Below are 13,590 nucleotides of genomic sequence, written 5' to 3'. Positions count from 1 at the left end.
TGATATACAGTATCCCACTCCTGCTATCTATCCGTGTAATTTGCAGTCACTGGACACTTCATGAGGTACACCCACATGATTACACCGGCTGTAATTTCGTTTTTTAGGTGTTACCCCTGTACCTAATATTGTGGCTGCTGAGTGTGCTCGAAAGCGACGGGCCGGGCGCCGGCCGGCACAGCTGCGCTGGTTTTCTGGCCGGGTCGTTATTGCCCTGTGACCGTCTCGCCTCACCCCCACCTGTCTCCCCAATTTTAATGCACCGCAGTCCACCACGCACCATCACGGTACAGGGATAATGGTTCCCAGTCGGGGACCTGGTCACCATGGTAATAGGGTGGGTGGTAGGTTTTGAAATTTCCGCCCTTTCCTGTCCTCTCTCATCTTATTCTCTTGATAAGTTATTGCATGTGCTCACCGGGTGTCCTCCCCATCCACAAATAAGAAGATGATTTCGCTGTTACAAACGTATCTGGACAGTCTCGCTATCGTTCTGCTGTGGTTGGCAGCCCCTGCCCCCTCGTACACTCTGTTCCTCTATTTGTTCCCTAAAACCTTTTTCTCTGCAGCTGCATTTTTCAATGAAGATCAGAATAATTGAAAAAAAAAAAAAAATAAGCGGAGGGCATATTTCAGACTCCCCTGTTGAACGGAAGAACTGTTCTAGGTGAACAGGACAGGTTAAAAAAAAGAAAGACAAAGAAGATGGAAGAGGCAGAACAAAGTAGAAAACCACCAACGGGAGCCAAATACTTTCTCTTCAAGTGGAAAGGGCCTGACGAACTGACACTCAATGATAAAGTATGAAGAGATGCAGCTTTTTGACATATATCCTCTGGAGAGAAATATAAAGGATCTAATGCATCTTCTTTTGAATCAAGTTTGAAGTCTTGTGTGTGGAAAAAGCTGGAGACCTCGCTCTCCAATGTTGAACGCGACCCCCGTCTTCATCTGTATTTGTTCCATTTCTGTACTCTCACATCCCATTTTCCGTTGATTTGTCATCCGTTTGTAATTCACCCAGAAAAGAAAATTTCGTCCTTAATGGCCCGCTGGCTTACCCGCGCGGCCATGTTGACACCAGACAAACCGAGGCACATTCTCACATCTTTTTAATGAGCCCGTGTTATTATTCAGGCTTCAATTGTCCTGTCGGCAAAAGAATAGCAGCCTTTAGACAAAAGGTGCTAACCGGCCCTCGCTCTGGGCCTCCCAAGACTAAGAATGTGTGAGACTAACTGAGACGACGGACAAACTTCTGGGCTCAAGGCCAGACATTTGCCAATTTGCCCCAAAATACTTCTTCTATACATCAAAACAAAACTTTTGAGGGAGCCACTTTTCTTGTATCAAAATTACCAGAATGAGGGCAAATTCAAAGTGGCCAATAAAACACTGAGGTTCATTTCAGATGGAAAGCAGAGGCGCAGTGTTAGCACAGATTAGCATTTTAGCTTCTTATGTCATCAGCGTTAGTTTCTGATAGCCGTCTTCTTCTTCTTCTTCTTCTTTTCCTTTCGGCTTGTCCTGATTCGGGGTCGCCACAGCGTGTCATCTTTTGCCATCTTAGCCTATCTCCTGCATCTTCCTCTCTAACCCCGACTGCCCTCATGTCTTCCCTCACCACATCCATAAACCTTCTCTTTGGTCTTCCTCTCGCTCTTTTGCCTGGGAGCTCCATCCTCAGCACCCTTCTACCAATATACTCCCTCTCTCGCCTCTGAAAAATGTCCAAACCATCGACGTCTGCTCTCTCTAACCTTGTCTCCAAAACATCCAACTTTGGCTGTCCCTCCAATGAGCTCATTTCTAATCCTATCCAACCTGGCCACTCCGAGCGAGAACCTCAACATCTTCATTTCTGCCACCTCCGGTTCTGGTTCCTGTTGTTTCTTCAGCGCCGCCGTCTCTAATCCGTACATCGTGGCCGGCCTCACCGCTGTTTTATAAACTTTGCCCTTCATCCTAGCGGAGACTCTTCTGTCACATAGAACACCAGACACCTTCCGCCAACTGTTCCACCACGCTTAGACGGGTTTCTTCACTTCCTTCCCACACTCTCCATTGCTCCGTATTGTTGACTCCAAATATTTGAAGTCGTCCACCTTTGCTATCTCTTAAGCGGAACCTCTAACAGTGAAACTTTGTTTTCTTCACACTCTTGACTAATAGTCACCGCTGCTTCATTGCAATGCCCTACTAGTTGTGCTATTAATTATCATGGTGATAAAAGCTATACTTAGCATTGGCTGAGAACTCTAAGGTAGTAAAAAAAGACAATCTTTCCTTTAAAGTGTGTAATTAGTTAGTAGAATTTTTCTGGCTGTATTTTATTTTGTAATTTAACCATGTAACGCGCGTAATAAGTTCTCCCTACTTACTTTCTCCTAATGCAACCACTAATGGCGACGGAGCCGGCAAAATGCTAAACTTTCCACCTGCAAAACTGTTCCTTAAAAGAGGTTGTATGGCTAATTGCTTCTCCTTCCTACCCGCTGTCTGTCCATTTGCACAGCAGCAGATGAAATACTTTCACAACTGTAATTGCTTCCAAACGGCGCAGGTTGCAATTGTGGAAGTGTGGCGAACTTGCAGTTACACTCCGATGACGCGTATTCATTTCTACACCGTGCTCATTGCCGTGGCTGTATTTGGGTTTAGAATTGTACACCGGACCCCGGCGTAACAATAGTAATACCGTATCGTTAAATTATTTAAAGCGGCGAATATTATCTTTTGAAAGACACATTTGGATTCGGCTCCTATTTCAGAGGTTACTGGGTGTGCCTCATGGTGCTCCTCGCAAGTATTCGAGGGGGGAGAAAGCGCATTGCTTTATCACCAATGGTGCGCGTTAATATTCCCCACTGTCATTGAAGTAATCAGTGCGGCCCACTACGACCATGACAGCAGGTTAAGGAGGGTCGGGCGGGAGAAAAGCTCCATCTGTGCCAAAGAAAATGAAAGCAGCATGGGGTGTATGTGCTGCCCTCTAGTCAGTCAAATATGCTTGTTATCAATGCGGGCGTGAGTGTGTGTGTGTGTGTGTGTGTGTGTGTGTCTGTGTGCGTGAGTGAACACAGCAGGAGAGGAATGTAGTCATAGCTGTAAAGTGGGTGTGAAAACAGCCATGTTCGATGACCTCCAGGACGACCTCTCCACCCCTCCTCCCCTTTGCTCGTTGATCGTGTCCTGTTTGTGTGTGTGTGTTGCCAAAATGCTCGAGGAAAGTGTGTTTAACGTTTGTGAGCGGGATTGAAGCCTGGGCGCCCTGTGCGTGTGTGTTACCGTTGAAAGCGTCAGGCGAATGCCCCCCGAGTTTACACAGGCCCGGGAGAAGGGGTCAAGGGGATTATCTTAAAATATTACCCCACCTCTGACCCCATCCATTCTCCGTGTCTAGCTTTGAAAGGCAGTCGGCACCTGTTGTGCAAACACGCTCAGAGGAAGTGGAAAACTTCTTTCCATTGCTTGAAAATAACAAAAAAAATCTATATATACACATCTAAAAATATGTATATATGTATGTACATACAAATCTACTGAAGCAGATTACACCACATATCAATTTTGTTTTAAATGTGAGAGACCACACACAACATGGAGGAATAATTAAAAAAAAAAAAAATACCGTTTTCTTACTGCTTTTATAGTGTGTGGTGTACTCAGGGTGACCAACACAACGCAACACACCACCCACGTCTATCGCAATATTTGCACCAACAACCGCAAGTCCTCCAGCCCGGTTATCTGTCATAGTCTTCTTATAAGGAGTAGTTGCCGTAAACAGAAATGTCTCTGGTTCTTTGTTCTTGTTGCGATGTTGTTCCATGTTCTTTGTTCTGAACGTCGTACCAGGGCAGCACCGACTGCCGGAGAAAAATTCCTCGTGTGTTGATTCCGATTATGATAGTACCAAGGCTGCCCTGTGAGAGGCAGCATTGTGCCTCAGAGGCATCAAGACTGCCATAAATCACAAAGTTGTAATCGTAGAAGAGGGCGGCACGGTGGCTCAGCTGGTAAAGCGTTGGCCTCACAGTTCTGAGGTTCCGGTGTGATGGTCTGAGCTCTCCTGGTGCTGAAAAATCACCTTGCGATTATTGCGCATGCGTGTATATTTTGTAAACTTCCGGCCGGTCTGAAACATCCCCATCCATGGTTCAGCGTGTGCCTTTTGACAACTTGTCGCCGAGTGTTCATGTTCGCTATGGACGTCTCGGAAAGACCAACACGGCGAACGTACATATATTTGTAATCTTTTTGATCAACTTTTGTTAATGTATGTTAGCTACTTCTATGTAGAAGAAGGGGAACTATGAGACCGGGGGATTACCCAGTAAGTGTCTGCTACGTATCCAGAGTTCCCCTGTTAGTAACGCATGCGCATTGATCACAAGGAGACTTTTCAGCACGGGGGAGTGCTCAGACCATCACAATTTTATCAATCAATTGTTGGTTGGGTTCAAAAGGTTCAATCCCGGACCCGCCTGTGTGGAGTTTTGCATGTTCTACCCGTGCGTGCGTGGGTTTTCTCCGGGTGGGCACTCCGGTTTCCTCCCACATCCCAAAAACATACGACATTAATTGGACACTCTAAATTGCCCCGTCAGTGTGATTGTGAGTGCGCGTGTTTGTCTCCATGTGCCCTGCGATTGGCTGACAACCAGTTCTCCTGCCCACTTCCAGAGTTTGGATGATGTTGTACTCCGAAGGAATGTCCCGGTTGGTCTGCAGGAAGCCCGATCACAACAACAAAAACAGCACCCTGTTGTGACCACCCCCGGGGGTGGGGGGCACTCGCTGGAGGTATTTTCATTGCATGCACAGTTCACGGATTTTGTATTTATGTACACACAGCACATTTCCACTGCAGGAACTTCTCTTGAACTTTTAAACGACCGTTGTGTATTGCGGCTGTGGAAACTGTTGTCGAAATTTCATCTAGGATAATTGATCTCAGTCAAAAGAAGACCCAGATACTTTTCCTGGTTTGTAACCGTTTAGATCTAGGAAATACTCCACATGTATCACGAAGAAAAAGTTGTGGGAACTTTGGCTGGATGTGAGGCCGTAGACCAGCATTAGCACAAAAACGGTGTACATTCCTCTGTTTTGGGGGAAATACATTTAACATGTTGATAGACCGACAGCCCATTATGTATATCCACAAATCCTTACAGTATTTCACGTGACCGGTATTCCTCGTTCGGGATTCAGGGCTGCAGCTCGTTTCCTAAAGTTTCATAAATCCTGCTCGTGAGCGCTGGCTCTTGATTGAAGTCGATGACAGATGCAGACTCAAACTTGGATCTGGTCCCGGCTGAGTCAGCGATCCCAGCTGGTCGCCACTGTGGGGCGTCTCGGTGCCGGAGCGCCGCCTGACCCCCCCTCAGCCACCCACGCAAATCCACACATTCACATTACAGAGTTACAACGAAAAATATAACAATATACTGTAGCTATTTATTGTTATTTGAATGAGTGGGATATGGAACATTAAATGCTTTGGTTTTTGCCATTTAAACAATTTAGATGAGTTACCAGTCTATGGGCTTTGCTGTTTTTGCAGGGACAGTATTTACATTTTCTCATGTATGGCAGGGAAATCCCTCGATTTGGAAAATAGCTCGAGTACAGGCCACAACATTAGGTACACATGCTCATGAGATCCAACATAAAAGATGTAGCAAAAATTATGCGGTTATACAAAAATAAATGGCCTCAATTTTGATTGACCATGTCAGCGAGGTATTGATTGACAATATGTTGACTGTGTGGTTGTAATTTTTGAGTATTGTACAACTGGACTACATTATTTTCCACTCATGTAACTCAATAAGTTAAGGAAAATATTACAAAGACCCCACACCGCATTTAATTTAATTTAATAATATCCATTTTGTGAGCTGCGTTCCGCCTCCCCCCACCCCCCAAAAAAATCTGCCATCGCAAAGATAACATTGTTCCCTTTTGATTGACAGAATGTGATTCATTTAAAAATAAAGATGCAATAATCTCAAAATTATGCAACGCCCACTACAAATCATATTTGCAAAGATTACACAAGGTAGCAATGAACGAACCACATGAGAACAATTGAAATAATTCAACATAACTAACTTTACCGGAAGCTGTGTGAATCCATCCAAACTGTTGACATTTTTGCAAATAATTGTAATTCGCAGTGATTGATTGAATAATGTCGAGTGTGCAGAGTAACAGCAGGTGTCGTGTAGTGTAAGTTTTGAGCACGTACCCAAAATTCCATCCATCAGTTTTCTATTCCATTTCCCCTCTCCCCCCCCCATCATATTTTATGAATGCAAGTTTGTGTAAAACCGGGGGGCATTCATTTAAATATTGGTATGTGTGTGGAATAGTATCTGAAAAAAATCGATGGATTCCGACAAAGGTTCACGTGTGGCCGAAGGCTTCCGCGTTCACGAGCCGTCAAAACCGTCACTCTGTGGGATTTACTCCTGATGAGAACAGATCCAGCAACGAAGCATTTGTATGCATCCAATTTCACAAAACAGTCCAATTTCTCATCGGCGAGAAACATCGATTTCGGCATTAAATGCGGGTCCTCTATTGCGAGTTTATCAAAATTTCCTACGTACCTTTGTTTATTTTCACCTTCTAAATGTCTAACGGTATTGGACAAGACTCTGGGCGTCGTGCTATAAGACATATTTTTGTGTCGACTTAGCATTGAACAATGCTTTGTTAGACCGGCAATAAGGCGACGAAAATAAAAGTCACGTGATTTGATGACGTAGGTGCACGAGAGTATTGCCTTTCCCCCGCAAGTCACTATGCATACAGTAATTGCCATAGATTGATGAACAAAAATTCATGTTATGCGACTTTCAGCAAGTATGATTTGTTCGGCGCAATTCGAGCTCAAACTTTCCTTTTTTTTTTTTTTTTTTAACTGGACCCGCTCTGGGGTGGGTACAATATCTGCACGAAAGGCCACAACATTTATTGATTCAGTCCCACTCCTTTTATATTCATAATCTGGGATACATCAAATAATTTTCTGATACTCACTCAGCGCACACAGGCCAGCTGAATGTTTCCTAACCTGGCAAACAAAAATAGTCAAATGATGATTATATCATCTCAAGGCTGGTTAATTGAACACGAGGCTGATATTCGCTCACTGAGCTACGATTTAGTCGACACGGGCGAATTTATTGTACCTTCTGCCATCTCCCGAAAGGGCTTAAAATTGTTCTGCCTGTCATGATGTGTCACTGGAAGATGAACAAAGATACAATTGTAATTCATAAATAATCATTTCCGACTAATTATGTGAACTTGGATCATTTCCATCGACATGCCTGATCATTGTACTCCACCACAACTCAATTAAAAGCAACACAAAAGATGCATTTTTTTTAATTTATTGAATTTATTTGATTTCAAATTGATATTCCTAATTTCACATTCAGAGTTCGAAACAAATTTTATCATAACATGGACCAAAACAGTCTTTGTAATTGAATTACTGTAGTCGGGTTTGAGGAGGGAGGGGGTGGGGGGGCGGTGTGGGGAGGGAAGGGGTGAGAGGAGGGGGGGGGCGTGGATTAGGCGGGGGGGTAGGAGGGGCGATTTGGGTTGGGTGGGCGGGGCCGACCCAGGCGAGCCAATGGCAGCGCAGTAAAGCAAAGCCACCGACTCAGTCGGCGTCTGGAGCTGGTGGACGTTGCGCACTCTCTCTCTCTCCATCTCTCTCTCCCTCTCTCCATCTCTCTCTCTCTCTCTCTCCGGAGGCTCCCTAACGCACACGCGCGCGCAAACACACACACACAACCACACTTACAAGAGGCCACGTACACGCGGACGGACGCGTGCACACGCAGAAGAGCCACGCAAGTGTCGCCGCGCGTGGGACTCCGCCGCATTTGCTTTCGGCCGTGCTTGCTCAGAGGAGGAGGACGCGGCGGGATGCGCACCTAAACAAGTGTCTCCTCTCGAGCCGGACGCCGAGACGCATCGCAGGAGACAAGGCGCAAATTCTTTGCTTCTTTGTGCGCGCGTCGCACTCTCGTCGTTTGGATTGATCGATCCGGTCCTCGAAGCTCCCCTCCCTCACCTCACGCCAAGTGACAAAAGTTGCGCGGACTACATGGATTTCTGACGTGGCCGCGTTTTTTCTTGTGTGTGCGTGCGTGTGCGCGCGCGCGCTCCTGCCACCGACTCGTCCCCGAGCACCCAAGGGTGCGCTCCTCGTCACTCACCTTGTTGACGCACCCCTGAAGATCCAGAGGGGGGAGGGGGGCGACATATATCCCCCAGCTCCGAGAGACACGCGCCACATCGCTGGAGCGTTCCGAACCGAGCCGTGAATGAGATCCGCTCACCTGCCGCGACACCGACGACGAGGAATACGTGGCCAAGTTTTGCCGTAGTGATGCTGCAGGTGGAAATGATCCTCGCCGTCTGCCTGGGGCTGTGGATGTGTGTTTTTAGCCAGGAGCCCAGTTCCAAAGTGGTGGCCGACCGCTACGCCGTCTTCTGGAACCGGACCAACGCCAAGTAAGTGTCACCTCGCCGCCGGCGGCCCGTCGCGGGGCGGGTTCGGTTCGCGCGGGCACCCTTACATTGTGGAGTGGACTACGAAGAGAGCCAGCAATTTTGCGTTCAAACCAGAAGGGAATTCTTACGGGAATAAACTGAGTAGAATTTTTCCAAATATCATCGTTTTCGTGCAGAAAAGTGAGCCCATATGCTTAGAATCTGTCAAAACGCACATTATGAAATAATGACAAAACAGTTTACAACTCTCTTTAAATGTGCTTTTATTGCATCTTTTTTTTTTTCCTTCCCCAGTGTCCTCCGAAATTACCCCCCAACACCCAGATCATAAAAATAAAAAAAAAACTCTCACTATGATCACATTTTTTTTGTTTATTTATTTATTTTCCCCAGAAACAAAAACATTTCCATTTGGATACTTTTAAAGAGTCACTGATTAGAAAAATTCACTTCACCGTGTTGCATCACATTTTCCTAGTACAAAAGCTCACACGAAACTGTGAACTTGAATAACTTTTCTCCCAACTTTTGCAGAATGAACACAAAACTGCGTCCAGCATTTTCGCCTCATTTGACACACGGTGGATTCCTGCGATCGTTAACAACGCCGCCTATAATTTAACAAAGACTCCGCGACCAACTAAAGAATTTTTTTTCTTCTCTTTTCAATCTCTAAACAGCAGTCCGATTTTTCCGAATGTGAAAGACGCCCAGCGTGCGTGCAAATATTAGCAGTTTTATTTGAGAGCCCATGACAAGTTTTCTATTGCGCCCGCCAGCAATTAGTCGGGCCTTTTCCCTTTCCGGGGTCCGACCGAGCAGCTTTGTCTCAGACTTGCTAAGTCGAAACACCTCCACGAGTGAGCTTTTTTTTTTTTTTTTTTTTTTTTTTCTTTCTCCTCTCAACCGGTGAATTGATATAAATATTTGTCGAGTAAAATAAAGGCTTCGTCTTGGGCCAGTCAACTCATGTTTGTCTAAAGATCCCCCCCACCCCATTCTGGATTTAAAGTTTGGAAAGACAGGGGTCACTTCTTGGGGTCAGTGGAGTGGTCAAGTTTACAAAGTCGTTGATCCCCTCACGCTTTGACGACCGGTTGCGGTCTCTGAGCCGACTTGCCGATATTTATTTTATTTTTCTCTCACTGTAATTTTGACCTTGATTCTTGCTGTTGATAGACATCCTTTCACAGGTCTGTATTTTGTTTTCTACCCCCCCCCCCTCCCCGCACACTTTTTTTTTTTTTTTTTGCGAGAGTTTTGACTTGACTGGACGCTCGGTTAACTTGATTTCTTCCAGATGTGCTGACAGGTTTTCTCACTTTCAGCTCATAAGACCAAATTGAAGTAAAAGTCGCTAACATCAAGAAGACGGGAACACGAGAAGTTTGCACCAAGCCGGGTTCATGTTTTGCTTCTTTTGGAGGCGTACGGCGTGAAGTCAAGGCTAGCTTTGAGCCTTGTTGCTCCTCCAAAGCCTGCGTCTTGCCTCGGGGAAGGAAACAGGTTTTATTTTTTTTTTTTCTTTTGGGAAGATCGCTAATACCGGTCGGTCCATGTGCAGTTTTTCGGCCTCTCGTCCCTCCAGGTACTGTTAACTGCTCCCAACCCAAACTTGTACTGTTGATGAGTACGCTGACAAACGTCCAAGTTCACTTTTTGCATAACCGGCGAAAGGTTCTCCTGCCTTTGACGCTCGAGGCCGTTCCGATCATTTGCGGTATCGACTCTGCGCAGGGAAAAGTGATCCCGTCTCGCCGTGAGTCCGCTGAGGTCCAATCTAATGAAGCGGGGCGTCATAAATGATGCAGCAGGTGACTTAAAAAGTGTTAAGCTGACATCATTTTCTGGTCACTCTTTGAGAAGAAGACGTTGCGCCGCCATTCATTTTTCCAGCCGACGGAACGGCACATTCTCCCGGCTGGAAAATGACAAGCTTGAGGGGATTAATCACCCCAAATGTGTTTGGTTTGTCTCCAAATGTCTTTGGTTTCTGATTTATTACGCTCAAGTCAGGTCGATCGTGTCCCGTTCTGTCATATCGTGCTCCAACTTCATCACCAGGGACAAACCCACGCAATCTATCCATAATTCTTTTCCCAGGCCAGTCGAAACGACCTCCAAATTAAAGTATTGGTTGAAAATATGCCAATTTATTGGCTACATCAACCACAGATTTTCCAACTTTACGATAATATGAAACCGGCAAAGTATTGAAGAGCATAATAAGAAATAAATGAAACGCCAAGCTCGCGACCAAGGCAACGGCGAGAACAAGAAGTTTGTTGTAAGAAATTATTTGAAAAGTGCAAGGACGGGGTCAAGTTTAAAGTGAGAGCGGAGAGGAGGAGGCGGTAAGTTGCACAATTTGAGAGCTTTCTGGATTTATCCTTTAAAAAAGAATTACATTTCAAAGGTGTACTTTTCCATCAGTGCGAACATTTGGTAATCGGGGCTGAGGGGATTTCCTCGTTCTTTGCTTGGCGACAATCCACCATTGCCTCGCAATTCTACCTCAAGAACAAGAAGTCGGAAACGGTGTCGTGGCCTCACGTTTTGGTCCAACCACTTCTGGGTCCCGTCTCCCTTCTGCCTTCACTTATCGTTTTGCCCGATTGAGGAGTCTTTGGAGAGGCGACCTCGCGGGGTTCGTGCGGCTCGTAACGGATTTCTCTGAGGCAGCGTCTGCTGACCGCGATTCAGCCGGCTGCCTTTGCTTGTATTTTTTCGAATGAGAGGACAGACTAATGCCCTTTCTTCGGCGACGCGTCTCCCTAAGCCGTCCTCCCTTGTTGCTTCGCTCGCTCTCTCTCGCTCTCTCGGTCTGCATGCGCTCGTCCAAATGAATACAATAAGATGTGTCGGAAGTCCCTGCGCACGCGCTGGTGGACTCTCGGAGGTCGGCGTGACTCCGAGAGGTCACGCAAAGTTTGCGACGCTCCTTGAAGGTCTTTCTTTTCCAGCGGTGCGTTTGTGACCGTACAAATTACGCAAGGTCATTTGGGGAATTTCAGGCTGTTTTTTTTTACTGCTCACTAACTGAGCTGAGAAAAGTTTAAGGGGAACTTATTGCCGCACTGCACTTTTTCCAAATTATATAAACTAATTTAATAACCCAGTGCACTGTTCTTTATACATTTCTGCATGTTGGCTTTATGGAGATCATGTCCGAGAGTTGGTTGCCGTTTTATGTGGAGCATGATCATATTTGTTGATTAAAAATCACATGGGATCTCAACACCAGCTGGAAATGAGTTTTGATGGTTTTTCTTACCGTTTTTGCGATACATTCAAATATCCTGAAATGGCAAATTAGCAAACCCGCGGAAGTTAGCTCAGGCACAAGATGGCGGCAATGTGCCGGAATCATCAACCCCTGCTGAGTTTTGACAATTAAAAAAAAAAAAAAAAATCGATCCCAAAATTAGATTTAAGAATTTAGAATAGTATAATAGATCTCGACGACAAAAAAAAAAAAAAAAAAACTATGCACTTTTACAATTTGCGGAATTTTGAGAAGCATTCAATTCGAGACTGTCATTATAATTGATGAATTGGTCGCTAAAAATTCTGTCCATATGCGGATTTGACTGATGCTGATGATTATCATTATTAAAATGCGTTGCATTGTTTGTTCTACACATTTTACTGACTTTCTGTACTTTTTTGTTTTTGGTTAGAATATTAATGTAGATTTTGTGTTGTTTAAAAAAAAAAAAGACTGTCATAACTTGTGTTAAAACACACTTCCCTCAGCATTTCCTGCATTTTAGTATGGGACCGTCATATGACTTTAGTAGTAATGACTAATAATCGATGAGATATCGATAACTTCCCATAAATGGGTCAAGGAAATGGAGCCCGTCAGAACTTTCACGTAAGGCGAAAACAAAGCAAGTTTATTTTCGTGGAGCATTTCGTGCACGCTGTGCTTTACATCATCAAAAGGAGCAAAACAAAAAGTGGAAAAAAAAATAAAAGACATTAAAACATTTGAAAAAAAAAAAAAACATACAGTGCTCGGAAGACAGTAGGTGGTGCTATTGCGCATTACTAACTGCAGTTAACTGACAGTTGCTTGGCGCGGAATCAACGTTTCCACGATGATAATTAAGCAATAAATTGCGCAGTATGTTTGTATGAGAAAAAGAAAGCCTTTTGACAAAATAATGGCGATTATTAGTAATTAAAAGGGTCACATGTAAATGACTCATGAATGGAGTGCGCACAAGATGGCCGAGCCCCCGAAAGATGTACGAGCAGACATCGGAAATTGAATTTGCACCAGAGATGTCATGTTTTCCTCTTTCGGCTGCATGTGAAAGTCATCACATTTTAGCTGTCTTCATAATGAAAAACATATTTTCAGTTTTATAGCCCATTTTCATAATACAGTACGTCTTTTAAGAGGAAAAAATGTGGATAGAGTTATGTTTCATATATTTCTCATTAAATATTACATGTTTTAGCAGAGAAATCTTTCACTACATGTTAGGGTTATTTTTTTTGCAGTCATATCTATTTTCCTATATTGTCTTTGCATGCATTTTGTGATTTTCATGTAGCAAGTGCTGCTTTCCTCCTCTTTCCTCTCCTTCGGACTTCTCGTTACCGATGAGGAACGTACTGTAACTGGCTTTTGAAGGTCACATGGAAATGGAAAATTAATGCAATATTATCGCGACGCAGAAATATTGGCATTTTAAGCATCAATTTGCCTTTGGCTTTGACTGCACATATGAGAGAGTTTTTGACCATATGCTAATATGCTGCTCTATTCTGAACTTTACTGGAGTGGTTTTTTTTTTTTGGTTGTTTTTTTTAAACTTCCTCCTCTGTACGAGGACTGATTAATTCTCACTAATGACCCCCCGCTTCGTAGTCTTTCTTTCGCCCGTGGGACAGGCAGCCACCAAGTTTGGCTTGAGCTGCAAAGTCCAAGAAGTGGAGGCGACATGGAGTGTGAGGATAAGAAGGCAGAAAAACAAACAAACAAACAAACAGTTTCAAAGAGGGATGATAGTTTTTGTTCTGGGTTTGGTCAAG

General features: G+C 44.6%; 1 protein-coding gene across 2 annotated transcripts in view; it reads left to right on the top strand.

The window, feature by feature from the left end:
* The first annotated feature begins 7,710 nt into the window (after positions 1–7,710).
* Positions 7,711–13,590, top strand: part of efna5b (ephrin-A5b) — a 100,079-nt gene continuing 94,199 nt past the window's right edge. For both annotated transcript variants that reach the window (XM_061817458.1, XM_061817457.1), the window contains exon 1: positions 7,711–8,544. In XM_061817458.1, coding sequence (XP_061673442.1) covers positions 8,420–8,544 — 125 coding nt within the window. In that variant the 5' untranslated portion in view covers positions 7,711–8,419. The remainder of the gene's footprint in view (positions 8,545–13,590) is intronic.

Source organism: Syngnathoides biaculeatus, chromosome 4 (genome assembly GCF_019802595.1).
Source record: "Syngnathoides biaculeatus isolate LvHL_M chromosome 4, ASM1980259v1, whole genome shotgun sequence".
Lineage (NCBI taxonomy): Eukaryota > Metazoa > Chordata > Actinopteri > Syngnathiformes > Syngnathidae > Syngnathoides > Syngnathoides biaculeatus.
The sequence above is the reverse complement of the archived record's forward strand: the minus strand, read 5'-3'. Positions and strand labels throughout refer to the sequence as shown.